The sequence below is a fragment of the Aotus nancymaae genome, unplaced genomic scaffold (genome assembly GCF_030222135.1).
Source record: "Aotus nancymaae isolate 86718 unplaced genomic scaffold, 86718_ANA_hifiasm-v0.15.2.pri h1tg000083l, whole genome shotgun sequence".
NCBI classification, from domain to species: domain Eukaryota; kingdom Metazoa; phylum Chordata; class Mammalia; order Primates; family Aotidae; genus Aotus; species Aotus nancymaae.
The window spans coordinates 1,669,522-1,687,563 of record NW_026988498.1 but is presented as its reverse complement, the minus strand read 5'-3'; the positions used below and the strand labels follow the sequence as shown (position 1 = coordinate 1,687,563).

General features: G+C 37.4%; 1 protein-coding gene across 2 annotated transcripts; it reads right to left on the bottom strand.

Moving 5' to 3' along the window:
• Window positions 1-1,710: 1,710 nt before the first annotated feature.
• On the bottom strand, window positions 1,711-16,155 carry LOC105710885 (aldo-keto reductase family 1 member C1). 2 transcript variants are annotated; one of them, XM_012443381.2, is made up of 9 exons: window positions 16,006-16,155; window positions 13,733-13,900; window positions 12,684-12,800; window positions 11,332-11,409; window positions 10,757-10,879; window positions 7,549-7,658; window positions 7,107-7,272; window positions 3,705-3,787; window positions 1,711-1,950 (listed from the first exon to the last, which is right to left on the bottom strand). In XM_012443381.2, the coding sequence occupies exons 1-9, from the start codon at window positions 16,087-16,089 to the stop codon at window positions 1,908-1,910; spliced, it is 972 nt and encodes a 323-aa protein (XP_012298804.1). In that variant the 5' UTR covers window positions 16,090-16,155; the 3' UTR covers window positions 1,711-1,907. The 2 variants fall into 2 exon arrangements, with proteins under 2 accessions (XP_012298804.1, XP_012298805.1); XM_012443382.3 differs by lacking the exon at window positions 11,332-11,409.
• Window positions 16,156-18,042: the final 1,887 nt, after the last annotated feature.

Below are 18,042 nucleotides of genomic sequence, written 5' to 3'. Positions count from 1 at the left end.
ATAAGAGAAATGCAAATCAAAACTACATTGAGATACCATCTCACGCCATTTAGAATGGCGATCATTAAAAAATCTGGAGAAAATAGATGCTGGAGAGGATGTGGAGAAATAGGAACACTTTTACACTGTTGGTGGGAGTGTAAATTAGTTCAACCATTGTGGAAGACAGTGTGGTGATTCCTCAAGGACCTAGAAATAGAAATTCCATTTGACCCAGCAATCCCATTACTGGGCATATATCCAAAGGATTATAAATCGTTCCACTATAAGGACACATGCACACGAATGTTCATTGCAGCACAGTTTACAATAGCAAAGACCTGGAACCAGCCCAAATGCCCATCGATGATAGACTGGACAGGAAAAACGTGGCACATATACACCATGGAATATTATGCAGCCATTAAAAAGGAGGAGTTCACATCCTTCGTAGGGACATGGATGAATCTGGAAAACATCATTCTCAGCAAACTGACACAAGAACAGAAAATCAAACACCACATGTTCTCACTCATAGGCGGGTGTTGAACAAGGAGAACACATGGACACAGGGAGGGGAGCACTATACACGGGGGTCTGTTGGGGGGGAGGGGGGATAGTGGGGGAATGGGGAGTTGGGGAGGGATAGCATGGGGAGAAATGCCAGATATAGGTGAAGGGGAGGGAGGCAGCAAATCATACTGCCACGTGTGCACCTGTGCAACAACCTTGCATGTTATTCACATGTACCCCAAAACCTAAAATGCAATTAAAAAAAAAAAAAAGAATTAAATGACTTTGTAAGAGTTGTTCTTAACATTTACTAAAGTTTGAAAACAGTGTGCTATTTTACATACCCTGTTTCCAAAATATTTTTGAAGACTTGGAACATTTGTTTATTAGATATATTATTTCCCATTTAAATTTTGAGAGTAATACATCATGGCTTTGGGATATTTTGTGTCTTGTACTTGTAATTATGCCTTAGTTAATGTATAAAACATTTAAAAGATTGAATATAACAAATTAATAGCACATTTTTAGAATCTAAGAATTTTTTTAATATGAGGTATTCAGGGCAATGTGATCAGTCAATGATGTCGTTGACGTCCTGACCCCCCGCAGACCCACAGGGTTAATGCTGTATCTGGGCACACATCAAAGGTCCAGGCCTGACCCTCATCTGTGGGTTTGTTGAAACATTGTGGAAAGATTCTTTTTATGAACAAGACATATTATCAAATAAAAGAGTGGTGATGTATTTTTCCAAGCGGAAGTGTGCTCGACTCTCTCCTATGAAACCTCCCCATACCTGACTCGTAATCACTTTTCATGATGGATGCCCTCCCACCTCCATAACCACCCGTCCCACAGGGATGCCTCCTCCCAAGGCTCCAGAAGCTCTAACCCTCACGCTGCTAGAGGGAGCCCAAGGATTGCCAGTCACCCTGTCGAAATTGCTCACCCTCCAGACTCCATGCTGCGTGTGCTTCTTTCTACAAGAGCTAGAGAGGCACTGACTGATAACCACCTGTCACTTGCCCCTTTCCCAGAAAGGAATGAATTTCCCACTCCCACCCCAGAAATGAATCTTAAATGGTTGTTACCACCTTCTACCCCCAGTCCTCAACTTATAGGAAATCACAATTTGGGGGCACTAATGTGTCGGAAGGAAAGAAAGCGTACAAGTTCTGGAGATCAAAGTAGGTGAAGAATCTTTAGGAGAAAGCATTTAACTTTTTCAAAATGAAAAATCAAATTTATTGTGTTTCTTTTCTGGTCATTGGGCTTTGCTGTAGCTTACTGAAGTTGCCAAGCAGGAGTGATTGAACCAGAGGCAATGCGTCCAGTCACCAGCATAGAGTCATCCTCTGTGTCACCATCCACACATAGGGCCTTCTGGTAGACCTCATAAAACACCCTCTATGTTAATATTCATCAGAGAATGGATAATTAGGGTGGTCAGCAAGACTGGAAAGAGAAAGAAAAACGCACACTCTGAATGACAATGACTCCATTACTAGCGGGTAGTACAGTGATTTCTAGGAAGCTGCCACTAGTGTGGCTGTTAAGAAGTTCATCTTCCGACCACTGTAGAATCTGTGTGTCTTAGTTTAATGAGTGTGACTTTATTATATCTGTATTTTCAAAATAAAGAATAATTTAATTCTATTCTCTTCCCCGGCCTGAAACTTAGCACATAAAACACACGAAGTCAAATGTTCAAACATATTTCTCAACATCTGTCAAAGGAGCAAAGAGATATTCTAATCTTTTCTATTTCAAATTCTCAGTAAAAACAGGAATGCATCCTGCCTTACGTTGAAGAGGAATAAGCAAGCTATATGCTCATCACTAATAAACAATTTTGAGTGTGACAATTATACTGGTAACAACTATACTTTATGACTTTACGTATTACTTACTACCTGCCTATCATATGCAACACATTTGTTAGATTCAGAAATGTAATTTGTTGTTTATGACATGGGGTCCAGTATCCAAAAAGCTACAATGCATAAGCATTTTTATAGGTAGAAATAATCCAAAATATAAAGACACAGATAAATGACTGCTCACACGTACAGTTATGATTTGTTAATTAGAGAATTGAGGCTATCCTATGTGATTATGTCAAGAGCAAACACTTGGAAGATTGCAAGCGGTTTACTCTAGACCATATTTGAGTCCTACTAGATAACACTAGTATTGATTTAATGATCCTAAAAAAGATTAATTGGTTGTGAAAAGTTCTAATGCTTGCCACTTTTTCTTTTCATCATTTCCTCTTTCATTTTTTATTTTCCTCTAAATGAAAAAAATACCAATAATAATATCTACCAAATTTTGAGTTTTTATGATGTGCCATTGTGCTTTTTTCACACATTATCTCTATTACTTGTTAAAATCTCCACTGCCAGCAGTTACATATCTTTCTTTTCACTCTTTATGAGTGATTTTCTATGAATCCTAGAATCTTAAAACATAGACGAATAGTAAACGTCTTTTATTGGTTATAAATTATCTCCAACAATGGTGGTTTTACATCCACACTCTCTATTTGATTTTAAATTTCTTAATTTTCTGCGCTGAGCCCTTCATAGTGCAGAACGTCAAGGCCAAGTGCTGCTATTCTCTCCACTAAGACAGAGTTTGTGGAGGCAAACGCAGTGTTTGGGTCATGGGAAAATACGCAAAGAAAAGGAGGAAAAAGGTTTGAAATGATTAAAAATGCCTAATTGACAGGATCTAGAAAGCAATTCCATATGAAGGAGGTGGGAATTGGAAACTGGCCCACAAGGTTGATGTAAATGCGTTTGATGTGGTATGTAATTGAACAGGTTGGGAAGAAAGTGATATAAGCACAGATTTGGGAACTTCTAATGCGGCCACATGGGCAGTATCCACAGCGTGTCCACTAGACAGCCGTAGAAACACCAGGCCTACATGGAAGGAGCAGATTCAGCAATGATGTTGCCTGCTCTGGAAAGTTCCATGGAGTCAGGGGAGCAGAGTCACGGGTTGACCCACGCTGACCCTGGACCACTCACACTGCCAGAGAACAGAGCTCTGGAGTGAATCCAGGAGGAGAGTTCCAGAAAGCTCCTGTCTCCCCTCTGACTCACAGTGGCCTCTGTGCCCCTTGTGTGGAGGTCACTCCAAACATCCATCCTACATTCCTCCTCTGAAAATAAATTAGGACACCCATTACCAAAGTTACTTACACATCAAGGGTCAAATATCGAACATTTTTGTTTAGGCCGTCTATGGTTTTCATGTCCTCTGAAGTCAACTGGAAGTCAAACACCTATCAAAGTAATAAAAAATTTTAATTATTTTTAGGTGACATCATTTCCCATTGAGAACAACCAAGTAAATCAGACAGTAGGGTGCAGAGGCAATACTTAAAAGATCGATACATTTCAAAAGTTATGAAAGAGCTCTCTAGGGAAAACCAGACAAAAAATTAACAGAAATCCATTCTTACATAAAATATTTTGAAACTGCATAACACTGCAGGAAAAGAGAATGTTTCAGCTGGGCCTAGTGGCTCAGGCCTGTAATCCCAGCACTTTGGGAGGCTGAGGCACGTGGATTATGAGGTCAGGAGATGGAGACCAGCCTAACCCGCATGGTAAAACCCTGTCTCTACTAAAAATAAAAATAAAAACAAAAGTTTGTCATGGTGGTGTGCGTCTGTAATTCCAGCTACTCAGGTGGCTGAGGAAGGAGAATCGCTTGAACCTGGGAGGTGGAGGTTGCAGTGAGCTGAGATAGTGCCACTGCACTCCAGTCTGGCGACAGAGCAAGACTCCATCTCAAAAAAAAAAAAAAAAAAAAAAGAGAGTGAGAGAGAGAATATCTCAAAAGACACTGAAGAAGAAGAAATGAAGAAACAGCTGACCTTGTGCACACATGATAGTGTCACGTACTTAGAAGATCCACAAGAATCTAGAGGCAAATTTCGTAAGGTCTATCATAATTTAGTAAGTGTAATTAATAATGTTGAATATCTATCCAATGAACAGGTATAACACGAAAAATTAGTTTTCAGCATAACTCAAGCCAATAATTGTCTAAATGCTAATGATTTCACATTCAAAAGGCACGAGTACTCACTGTGTAAACTTGGGAGACTATAAATATCTAAACGATGTCACTATTTCTAACACATTAAATCAAATAAGTGTATAAATCCATAGGGAAACTGTAAGAGTGATACAGAAGATGAGAGAAAGGGAGAGTAAAAGTAACAACGTAGCACTTGATGAATCTGGGTAAGAACATTCCTTGCATTGTTCTTTTGATATTTCTATACATTAGAAAATCCACAAAACAAAAATAACGTTAGCAAAAATGATGAAAATTATCAGTACTCTATGAATAAATCTAAAAATATAGATGAATTCATGGAGAAAGTTATGAAATTAATGATAGATTTATTAAATTACCATTTATTAATAAGTAGTGGGAAATTCATAATATGAACATAAATAGGAAATCTCAGTATTGTCAAAGACTCCGTTCTCTCCACATTGATCTGCAGGTTTATTACAATGTCAACAAGAGAATAAAACATTTACTCACTTGTGCAAGTTAATAAGATGATTTAAAATTTTGAATAACACATTAGTCAAGAACAGCTAAGATATTATTAAACAAATGAAGAAGTTAGAAAAATATTTGTACCATACTGGAAGTGAAACTTACTTTTTAACATCATAGTACAGAAAAGTAAATAAGTTAACTGAAGATGGAAGAGAGGCCAGATAATTACTCATGGACATTTCATGTATGTTACAGGTAAAAAAAAATCAAGATATGTGAACAAATACGAACTTTTCAATAAATGTTGGTGGGGCATTTTGCTAAAAATTCAAAAATTAGATATGCATGTTTGGATCCTTATTTCACATAATATTTTGAAAAACAATCCCAATAGAATTAACAATCAAATTTCCAAGGAAAGAATATTAACAATTTTGTAAGATAACACAGTAAAATATTGTGATATTTCCAATATATGATAAGACACAACACTCATTAACCACAAGAAACAGGCATGAAAAATTAGTCTACATTAGGGATAGAAACTTTCGTTTGTGAAAACATAACCACAGAGAATATGACAACACAGGTAAAATTTGGGAGATGTTATTTCAAGAATACATTCAAGTCTCTAAAGAATTAATATCCAGAATAAATACATGTATGTGTATGGTTGCTAATTAACATATATATTATATAACATATATGCCATATATCATATATGTCTATAATAGATTAATTAGAGAACATACACAGGTGTACAAATACTGGTAATTTCTACAGTCTTTCATAACTTTACCTTTTTGTTTGGTGGATTTTCTAATGTCTAAAAATATTTCTTAAATAATACAATAAATACTGCTACCTAGATTCATTGTTTCATTGTCATTTTTTACTCTCTCTCTCTCATTCTCTGTATCACTATTTCAGAGTATCCTATAGATTTATACACTGATTTTACTTAATGTTTTAGCAAATAGTGACATATATACATATACATGATATATGTCATATATATAACATGTTTTATGATGTATATATTATATACAATATACATTTTATATATACACAACTAATTAGAAAACATATATATAGATATGGATTCTGGATATTAATTCTTTAGATATCTGGATGTATTCTTAATATGTGAAATAATATATCAAGTATATATACTCATATATATGTACCTATTGATAAATTATTTCACACATATCATATACATAATAGAGTCTGACCTGTCCTGTAACTTGCATTAGGTGATAGAATTTCCCAGAAGCAATGGTGTGGCAGCTCTCTGAGCTTGGACCTGAAAAGGCTTTGCATGTGTCCACTCACTGCCTTGGGCTAGTGTCCTGTGCTGAGGTGAAGCCTTGGCTGGATGGCTGGAGGAGAGGGAAGTGCCCAGATAGATGCCCCATGGACATCCTGAGCAGAGCAGCCTCACTGCCCTGCACACAGAGCCCAGCCAGTAATAGAAGGACTGGACTGAATTTAGGCTGAGCCCAGGCTAATTTTCTTACCATGGAATCTTGAGCTCAATAAATGCTCATTAAGCCTCTATGTTCAGTGGGTTTGTCTTATATCATTAGGTATAGGTATAATTATGGTCTCCTACACATAAAAATAAGGTAGGTTTTTTTCTTGCCCGCTCCCAAGAAAAAACAGGCAGAATTAAACAAGCACTTGGCAAAGGTAAAATTCTAAGAGAATAAATATAAGAAATTTATACTACATTATAAAAGAAAAAAAATTCACAATGATTTGGAGACTAAAGAACGTCTAATCAAACTCCTCATTATAGAAAATTTAAAAAAGGAGATATCCCTAGCAGAGGAATATGGATATCACTGGCTTAATGCTAACCCAAATTTCTGGTTTTTGTCCCTTCCTATTTCTCTCCACCTGTGCTGCCTCTCCTGTGGCAGAGTAGAAGAAACCCTTATAATGCACACAAAAAGTTCATACAGCAAATTACAGGGAAATGGAGCTGGCCCAAAGGTGTCCTGAGAGCCTTACAAGAAGCACACCTCTGAAGGACACCGTGCAGGGGCCCTGATGCCCACAGCCCTGCTCCTCACCTGCACGTTTTCCCTGATCCGCTGCTCATTGTAGCTCTTGGCCAGGACCACAGTCCCACGCTGCAGCTGGTAGCGCAGGGCAATCAGGGCTGGGGTTCGCTTGTGCTTCTTTGCCAAGGCACAAAGAACTGGGTCCTCCAAGAGAACTGGGGAGTTCTGATCCACCCTAGAAGGAAAGACAGAGATGCTGAAGCCCTGAGGCTGCGGATATAGTTTGTCAGGAGGCTCCCTAAACAGATTAAGATGTTCATTCTGCACCGGAGCTTCTCAAGTGAGGCCCCTGAACAGCCGCAGCAGCATCACCTGGGATCTCGTCAGAAATGCAAATTCTTCCCTCACCCCAAGTCAGCTGTGAGTGAACTCCAGGAAACTGAGCATGATCTTATTAAAAACTTTTATCAAAATGTGGTGTTTTAGGTAAATTTCCTGTTGCTGTTATTACCATGTTTTTTCTCGATGGGACCCCAGAGCGCTATAGGCAACCAGAACAATGTCTTTTGACTTGCAGAAATCCAGCAGTTTTCTCTGGTTGAGGTAAGGATGACATTCCACCTGCAGACGACCAAGATGGAAAAGCATCAGATAACCCAAAAGTTATGTTAGTATAAAAATGACTAAAGTGAAAGAAGCTGAATAATGTATAACATTAAATTTGAACTCAGAATATTATTGTCAAGAAATGATCATTTTCATAAAAGTAAATTTTATATCCCTCTCTCCTAAGAAAATAAAAATGCCATTTCTGAGCACAAGCAACTCTCTACACCCTATCCTGGTTTCTAAATAACTTTGACCACTAGAAGGAGACGTGGCCATTTTCAGAGCTGGGATAAGGACAGATTCTTTGAGGCTTGAGCATCAAATTGTGACAGAAATCAAGAAAATGGTCAAAGACTCATGAGAGCGATTCTGAAAGACAAAAACGATCTAATGAGTGTATGTGAGCATTAAAAATTAAGCAAAATGGGTATTGGTGCTGTGTAACGAACAATGAATTATAATTAGCATGTGGTTCAGAATATATAATGTTAAGTTTAAAAAAAAATCTTGATGGTTCTTTTCTATGTATGATTTCAGACTTTCATAAAGTGTACCAAGAATTTCATACATTTGTTTTCAGTGAACTGCTTTTTGTTATGGTAGGTCATTAAACACAGCACTTACTCTTAAAAATTAAAATTTCTGATCATCTAGGATATTGACACATTTCAATTTGCAGTGTGTTTTTGATTGGCTATATTAACGTTCCTCTGAATGGCAATGATAGATGGTTCAGAAGAAAAACTCGGTGAAATAAGAGAATAATATTTATTCATGGCAATTAATTAAGTTACTCGCCTAACTTAAGAAAACTAACTGCTGTGCATAACTCTCAGTTTGTGCTTAGCTCCATTTTACATGAGGTGACAGTCTGAGTCAACCTCTGGAATATGTTGGTTTATTTTCAGTGCTTGAAGATACATTTACAAATACTTGGTTTGGGAAGACACCATTTAATTTTAAGTTAACTTGCATGCTGTAAATGTGTTTTATGTTTAAATAAAGAGGAAAAGTTTTTGAAAAAATAACTGAGTAAAATGAATTAAAAATCAAAGGACAAAAATCTCTGAGTCTATAGAAATTAGTGAGAGAATGAGAAAAAGAACAGTGATATTTGCCTACTCTAATGGCAGTCATTACAATAATTACATTCTCAGTACACTGCTAATTGAAGGAAAAAGTTAACTTCTACCCTGACTTAGAGGAATAATAGTTTATTATTTTTACTTGGTAAGAAATTATTTTTAGTAAAATATCAGGTAAGAATAATAAAACAAGTCATTAAAATTAAAAATGATTATGTAAAAACCCCAAGGAAATGACAAATAAGATAACAGAAATACAATACAAAAAACATTCAAATCACCGATGTATACGCAATCAGATGTGAAAATTCGTCATGGGTATATGACTTCTTCTGTTGAGAATTATCCCCCAGAAGATTACTAGTAATTGTTAAAGAGAAAACATGTGTTAAAATCAACAAATCTGACCACCGTTAGCTTAACCAAATTTTTACAGCTAGCTTCCCCAAAAGTGGAGCAATCTGAGATTGCATGCAGTCTAGCGTGGTGCAATTTGGAAAACACGGCATGATAAAAACATTTTCTTGCCTAAAAGGTTTAAGCCGATGTAATAAATCACTCGCATCTAACACCTAACTTACAGAAACCTTCAGAAACTGAGAAAAACAAGTTAACTGATATCAAAATACAACAACATAAAAACAATTGAATTCTGGTTTAAAAAGAAGAGCTACAGAAGACATTTTGATTCAACAATGGAAAATTCAAATGTGGACTGGATACCAAATGACATGGGGACACTAGAGACGATTTTCTCAGATACAGTAATGGCACCGTAACTGGGAGAGTATCTTCATTCCTGTGGCATGCTATGACAGGTCTCTAGGGCTCGATTGTCATCTTTATAATTTGCCTTGAAAAGATTCTAGAAACATTATGTGTATTGATGCCGATATACACCCATATAACAATGTGAAAATGTTAGTAATTGAGTAACTTCGAATATAAATGGTAACATGGGTATTCAGTATTATTTTTATCAAATTTTTGTAAAGTTTGAAAATTACCATGATAAAAAATTGAGGAACTACTAATGTTAAAACCACATTAATTTCTCAATGCTTTTATTGAATTATCACGGCACTGTTATTATACCAAATTCACAAATATACATTATGTATTTCCATTGTAGACCTTTACTCATCGACTCTAAGTTTTAAAAAAATAAAATAGAATAAAAAAGTCTAAGTTACTGGGAAAGGTTTAGTGACTTCAATGCTGAAACGTGTGTAACATTTGGGGCATCAATTTGATCAAAGAGGCCTGGAATCGTCAGCCAGGACTCAGGGCAAAGGTGGAATTATCTCTAGGCTATGAAAGAACCATGCGTAGAGTAGATATGTTTAAACAGCTGATTGCATGACACACTTCAAAGAGAGCAGCAGACTCGGAGCACATGCAGTCCTAGGTCAGCTCCATGTTCTGCTAAATGTTCCTTAGTGTTGATTTCACCCACTGTGAACAGGTATCTTCATACACAGGTCATTTTCTCTTTCTACCATGGATGAACTTCATTGTCTGCAGCTAATTTTTATTGTATCTATGCCCTTGGTCAAGAAAGCACAGATAAGAAGAGGCACTGAGACATCTGAACCCCATGTAAACCCTAGTATCTCTCTTCCCTTATTCTCACTTTCTCTTCATGCACTGTTCATTCCATCTTTTCATGGCTTCATATCTATGCACAGTCCCTCCAAACCACCTTTGCCCATCCACGCTCTGGTCATCTTTCATAGCTTAGGGGTAACCCCACCTTTACATGAATCTAATTGACAGTCCTTGGCCTCCTTGATAGAACTGACCTCCCCTAAATATAACACAATTCAGCATTAAAGTCACTCCACCTTTTTGCTAAGACTTTTCTAAGCAGGGTACAAGTAAGGGCCCTCCATGCCCTTCTAGACAGAGACTTTGCTCGCAAATCTTCTTCACAAAGATAAGTGGGACTGGATGAATGAATACTTGGCAATAGGACAGAAAGAGGGGCATGAAGAACAGAAAGGAGAGGAGGCTGAGGGCGCTCACCTGGTTGCACACGGGCTTGTACTTGAGCCCCGGCTTGTTAAGGATCATCTCCAGCTGCCTGCGGTTGAAGTTGGACACCCCGATGGACTTGGCCAATCCTGCCTCCTTACACTTCTCCATGGCCTGGGAAAAAGGAATTGTGAGATATCATTTTCGCGGTTGACTGAAGATCAAGATAAATGTAAGATAGAATTGTGAAAGTAACAACTGTCAAGGTAATGGCAGTCAACCTAGCTAGTAGCAGTTCTTAAAAGGGAAAAAATAAAACAGAAAAGTGGGCAGGAAGATAGTGAAAGCAAGAGCAAGAATTTCTGTTTCCTCCTTAGGAAACTGGAGAGATTAATGCTCAGGGAAGGAAAGGGATCCCAGTCCTCCTGATCACCAGTTCTTCTCCTCCACATCTCTCTTTTGTATTGCTGTGATTTGTTTTTCCTCATTGCTCACAAAAACTACCTCTGTAAAAATCCTAAGTTTTTGATTCAATGGTGCATTTTCCATTCTTTTACTTGGAAAATAGGAACCAGATGTCTCCCATCTCATATTTCTCATCTGTGTTTTCACCACCATGCACTCACCTCCCACGTGGCACACAGATCCACTGTGTCAAATAGTATTTTTCCATTTTCATCTTTTGGGATCAGCTCCTCCCCTGGCTGAAGTAGAAGCAGTCAGTTTAGTGATGTCACAAATCAATTTCTCCACACATAGCCATGCTCTCAGGTACATTTAAGGACACGAATCTTCCATGACTTAGGGGATACAATGCTCCAATGTGTGTTACATATGAAGGCATAAGGAATGTCTTCAGGAGACAGGCTTCCTCTAATCTCTTACAACTATTGTATGTATAAATAAATACCATCTTTCTGGTTCCTAATGGAGTGTCCTCATTGACTTCCATTACTTTTTTCTGCTTCTGTAATTTTCTCTGTGATAATGTGTCTCTTCAAAAGACCTTGATATCTTGGAATAATGGATTCTACTTTTGACCCAGGTGCCACTATCAGAGTTCTTTATCTCCCTGCACATGTGATGTTCCATGGACAGGACCATGAACCAGTCATGGTCAATGAAGGTGCTTTTCAAGGCTACTTTGGAAGTTGGGAGACCCATAGGAGCTCTCTTACGGTAATGAGTATGAGCCTTAAAGTGCTCCAAAGCTGTAATTGCCACCAATTGAAAAGGTTGGAACAAATATTTGAAGGAAAAAAAAAAAACCCTTTTGTAATAAGGCAGAGATAAGGATGGAGAAAGTATGTATTTCTAGAGATTTTATTAAGTTCTTAAATGTCTCCATGGCTTTGACTTCCCATTTTCACATCTAATACACTCCTGCATTAACTAGCCTGAGTAGTTTTCTGTAACTTTAAATCAAAAGTTATGAATGATACAAGAATTCCTGGCTAAAGATAAAAACTCCAGTGTGAAAAGAGAGGAAGCAGAAGCAACAAGGTTTCCCGAGTCTACATGAAGGTCTGTAGTTTAAAACCCATCCGGACTGAGTTCCTCCATATCCACTTCCCCTTGAAAACAGGCGAGAAGATGGAACCTCACTGTGCACCATATGTACAGCAGCTTTCCTGGACACCACCGCTTCAAGAAACTCTGTGTCTGAGAACATCCCAAGAGGCGAACTCAGGAGTCATAACTAAGACCTTTGCCTTCGAGGAAACAACGGCCGTTTCCTCAAGTTTTTGAGGCAGAGCCTTTGAGGTTTCTGCACTGTCTTCTCTTGTAGACATGCATCAGAGAAGTAAGGATTTAAAATGTAGTCAATAGGAAGGGAATTAGGAGTTATATTTAGGGTTCTCCTTCCATGTTATAATCCCTATGTCCTCCTAAGAAAAAACTTAGTTCAAATATCCATGAAAACAGTATTTATGCTGACAACAGAAGTGAAATTAATTTGATCACACAAGCTGCCTACCTTTAGAGACACTGGGAAATGAATTAGATAGAGGTCAACATAGTCCAGTTGAAGATTTCTCAGTGACCTTTCCAAGGCTGGTCGGACCAACTCTGGTCGATGGGAAGTGCACCAAAGCTGCAGAGGTCAGAGAAAGGAAGTTGTGTTGAATGAACACTTGACTCAATTTTTCTAGTTTGCTCCACCTAATATTTAGACATTTTCCGCTACTTCAAAACCGATGACCACAGGCCAAATGATTCTGTTTCTTCCTGTTATACCATTTGAACACTGCAAAGATGAGAAAGTCATCTTCATTTCCTACCTCTGATTTTGGTTTTAACACATGAATATTTGTGAATATTTTGTTCTGTCATATCCTAATGAACTTTATTTATGTTGAATATATAGCTATTACATATATTGAATGACAGAATGAAATACTCAAAAGGTAAAAGTTGTTATCAAATAACAAGCATACCCATTATCTGAATTATTTTTGGTATGTTTTACAACTCATTTTAATAGTGTAATTCTTTCATCCATTCAGCCCAATGGGCAAGAATAAGTATCTTTGGGGTTTAGAAACTGCAGAGGCAAAGACAGTTTTTAATATGCTAACTTGGGCTGGACACAATTTAAGACAACTTAGATATCATTACTTAATACTCACAGAGCTCACATATATTTCTTTCTCTCTCTCTCTAAGCCAGATGATAATGGAAACTTAGAATCATAACAAATATAAGAAATTTACCCAAGAGGTAAGAAATACCATAATAAGATTAATGTTTTCTGTGATTCAATAGTCTATGTTAAACTATATTGATCTGTGCTGAATTCAAGAAAGTAAAGGGACCTGAAGTCATAAATTTGAACAATGCACAGACGAGAAAGTCATCTTCATTTCCTGCCTTTGATTTTGGTTTTAATACATGAATATTTGTGAATAAATTGAAATGAATAAACACAATTCACCCACAATTATGGATCCATTCATAGAATTGCCACCTCCACACAATCACAATAAATACATCTGCGTACATGCTTATCATAGACAGGCACAGTACCTTTGAAGTGTAGAATATGTCATCTCTCTTCACACTGCCATCTGAAATCTTGTTTCGGATGGCCAGTCCAACCTGCTCTTCATTACTGTAACAATGTGCAGAATCAATGTGGCGGAACCCAGCTTCTATTGCCCATTTGGTGGCCTCTACAGCTTTATTTTTAGGAACCTGGGGGAGCAATCAAAGGTAGTATTTTCTGACTCATGTGCCTGAGAGTTAGTTCAGGCACAAGCAGTGACGTTTACAAAAATCAGCTTTTCCTTCTTTCTTGGATGTGTTCTGTATCGTAAGCCTATCGCAGTCTGCCTGGGTCTTTCCCGGTTAGGAATCAGGATTAAGCATAGCAGGAACTTCTGAAGTCCCAGAAAAATCACTGGTTGACCAATGGTTTGGAGGTCTCCCCAAAACACTTTTAGGTTCAGTGATTTTTTTGGAAAAATTAACAGGACTCAATCTATAATTAAAGATATAATTTTAATTATTTTTAGTATAGTGAAATTAACATGGGGAAATAGGCAGAAGGAAGGAACTATGAAGGAATACAGTGGAAGCTCCTGTGATTCCTCTCCTATGATGTTGCACAGAACGCACTGACTTCCTCCATCATCACAATTTGACAATGTATGTGAAACGCTGTCTACAAGAGATGCTCTGTACTTACTCCATTCCTAAGATTTTGACTGGGACTGGTTGGACTGATTCACTCTGCCTAGCAGACACAAAACTTCGTCTCCCAAAGGAAAGCAGGTGCACAGAAACCCCACAGTTTGCACAAGCAGTTACTTACAGCCACCATCCTTATCAGTTAGGATATAGTGAGAAATCCACCTTCTCAGATACCAGCCAGATTTATATCAGAAATAGGCACATCTATGGATAGCAGTCTATTAAGTCTTTTCTACACAGCCATTAGCCATGTCTGCATGACAGAACTAAATACTAGGAGGAATGACGTATACTCTAAGGATGCTGATTTGTATGTATAAGAAATCGACGGCAGGAAGTCAGTTATTAGCAAAATGGGTTTCAGCTCCATAAATTAAAGACAACTCTTTTAGGAAAAATATGACGGCAGTGAAATTTACAGTTTCTGACTTTTATAAAAATTTAAATACTGATTTGAAAGTGTATCTTTTAAATGACAAAAACTGAAACAATACTATTTTCTCATCTGAAAAGTATTTCAGAGGCTTTCTTTTTTCCGTGAAATTACAAGGAACTAGGTAGTGGTCTCACAGCCCTCTTCTCATACCATCCTTGATCTTTTCTCTGCTGTGGGAGCACTCAAAGCCTCGCCAGGGCTGGAGCTTCAGCGGTGTCCTCATCTTTACTTCCTCTCCGTCCAATACATATTACAACATGAACCACTCCTGTCAGTGGTCTTCAAGATGTCCCTTTGTAAATCCTTATATCTTACAGATGAGGAATGTGAGACTCAAATTTGAGGTAATTAGTCCCTATTCACACACATCGTATTCTCAAGACAGTCTTGAGATACAAGTTTTCTTACAGTGTAGAAATAGCTAAGTCTAGAAAATAAAATCCATTCCATTAATTTTCTTGTCAGAGAAACCAGAAAATTCTGTTACAGTATTTTGATACAAATGTGACCCATATTAACAAAGACAAAGAATTTAAACTTTTCTTGTTAGGTTCTAGGTTTGTGTTTTTTTTTAAAAAAAAAAAAAACAACAGGATATTTTATCCTTTCAGGTAATTTCCCCAGAGCTGAGAGTAGCACACGGTAGACTCCCGTTAGCCCAGGTCCAGTATTACTGTGTGGTGCTCAAGGCCGCCCGTCAGAACCGTGACACTCTCCCCACAGACTTCATGCACCCCATCTCCACTAACTTTTGCCATAGAGATTACTCTGAATTGTGTCTTCTTAGAAGAAGTAAATATCTCTTCAACTCTACAAAGAAATAGAGAAACCACTCCCATTGCATGCAATCAATCTTCAAGAGAGGGAGCAGGCAGGCAGTGTTTTTCCTGCTCAGTTTTACAGACTCTGACAAACTGTGAAATAAACATAAACAGAAGACAAAACAGTGCCCCAGATAAGCAGTAGACGATCCTGTGACCAGAGTGCAAAGCAGAACAAAGACTGACATTTTCTCTTTGTGCATAGAGTACCACTCTAACCTAGGGACACAGACCAGGGGATTTATGCAGAGTAATGTAGGAACACAAACCTGACAACACAAACCCGGTCAGCTTCCACTTATTCTAGCTTTGCTCCTTTGAATTCTCAACCCTAAAAACATTATGGTTACCTCAGCAGGTGCATAGGTGCCAAATCCCAGGACAGGCATGAAGTGACCATCATTCAGCTTCATACACTGATGTTTCGAATCCATTTCTGTCACTGGCTTGGCTGGCAAATGTTTCTTTCTCCCTCCCGCCCTCACAGGCTGTTAGAGCAATGACCTGGCAACGCCCCTGGAAACAGTGTCTGCTGGTTAACCAATGGCATGTGAGACGGGGTACAGAGGCAGTTTTTCACAGGCTGAGATAAAAATTGAATCCAGTTCAACCGTTTCTTATCTGAGAAAATTTATAAGTAAATGATTATATGGTCATGATACACTCATTAATTTCTCTCTGAAGGATTTTTACTATTCCAAATCTCTATATATGACATAAATTATTCAAAGAGATTTGTAGAACAAATTGTGACCTTATATAAGACTATTGAAACTTCCAGCTGCAAAGCCTTTTTTGTTTGTACTGTAATACAGGACTCAACCTATAATTAAAGATATAATATTAATTATTTTTAGTATAGTGAAATTGACATGGGGAAATAGGCAGAAGGAAGGAACTCTGAAGGAATACAGTGGAAGCTCCTGTGATTCCTCTCCTCTGATGTTGCACAGAACGCACCGACTTCCTCCATCATCATATTTTGACAATGTATGTCAAATAATATTCCTTCTGTGTCTTGCAGCATTGAAATGACTAATTTTCATTGTTCTCTCTCTCACAGCCACAGTTTAAAGGAATGACTACTGAGCGTTTCTTTAAAATAATGCCCTCAGTAAAAACTTAAAGTTAAAATTTAAAAAATGCATTACTTTTTTCATCAGCAAATTTACTGTTTCTTTCTTCTTAGCCTTGCAAGAGAACTATGCCTTCCTGATGAAGGTGCAGTCCTGGTAAAGTTGTACTCCTCATGTGGGTGTACATAAAAAAGGAAAAATGATAAAATTTTATGGGAAGATTACTTATTAACAGGTTTTGGACTTTGGATATAATTTGTAATATGCAAACAGTGCCTTATCTTATTTGTATTTTCCAGCCAGTTTTAGGAGAGACTAGCAAAAAGTAACAAGCCAAAAACCTGGTAACTATTATACATACTTTATAATATTGTTAAACATTATGCATAAAGAAAAACTGGTAACTGATTGATTATATATAAACAGGTGAATAATCCTCATATGGGATAATATTTATTTTGTTCTCCCTTGAACGGCAGGTTAGAACATGATTGTAATTTGCATGATTCATGATTGAGTGCCTTGGAGTAGTCACAATTGCAGTGCCCTGAATGCTTCTACTTGCTTTGTCAAGAAACAAACAGAAATTGAATAATAGGTAAATTGTTATACATTGACATAAATGTAATATTATAAAGACATTGAAATTTTTCAGAGAGAGCAATTTCAACAAGATGGTGGATTATAAGATTCCCAGATGACTCATGGAAGCATCAGAAAATATCTAAAATTGACTGTAATAAATTGACTTATTTGTTTACGGAGCAGCTCAGTGGAGATTCAGGGTGACTATACACATACAGATGTCATAGGGAAGATATTAGGGGAAGAGGCATGCGGTAGTCCATCTAAGCCATTGAGGAGGAACTGGGATGTGGAATTTTGTAATAGTAAGCAATTCAAAAGCATTGGTTATTTCAGGAAAAGTAAAAGGACACACGCAGGCCACAAAGGTGCATGTTCAGAAACAAACTGAGCAGGCCTTAAGGTTTGATGTAGGGCTGATGCCTTGACTGGGAACATACCACACATATTGGTCGATGACTGTCATGACACAGAACAAATCTGTATACAGTAAAAAAGATGTTTATTTTTTCAAATGCCCAATTAAATAAAATAACAAGGCATACAAAGAAACAGGAAGTCACAGTCCACCATGAGAAAAAAAACAAATTACTAGAAATGATTTCTAAAGAATCACAGGCATTAAAATTAGTAGAGAAGCATTTAAGCAGTTGTCTTTTTTTAATTGCATTTTAGATTTTGGGGTACATGTGAAGAACATGCAAGATTGTTGCAGAGGTGCATACG

Excerpts from the sequence above, each read along its gene's own strand:
- LOC105710885 (XM_012443381.2), bottom strand. The coding sequence starts at position 16,089 with ATGGATTCGAAACATCAGTGTATGAAGCTGAATGATGGTCACTTCATG. Across the intron at positions 11,410-12,683 it reads ATTTCCCAGTGTCTCTAAAG|CCAGGGGAGGAGCTGATCCC; the intron begins GTAGGCAGCTTG and ends CTTCTACTTCAG. Across the intron at positions 1,951-3,704 it reads CGATATTTGACCCTTGATGT|TCTTGCTGACCACCCTAATT; the intron begins GTAAGTAACTTT and ends TTCTCTTTCCAG.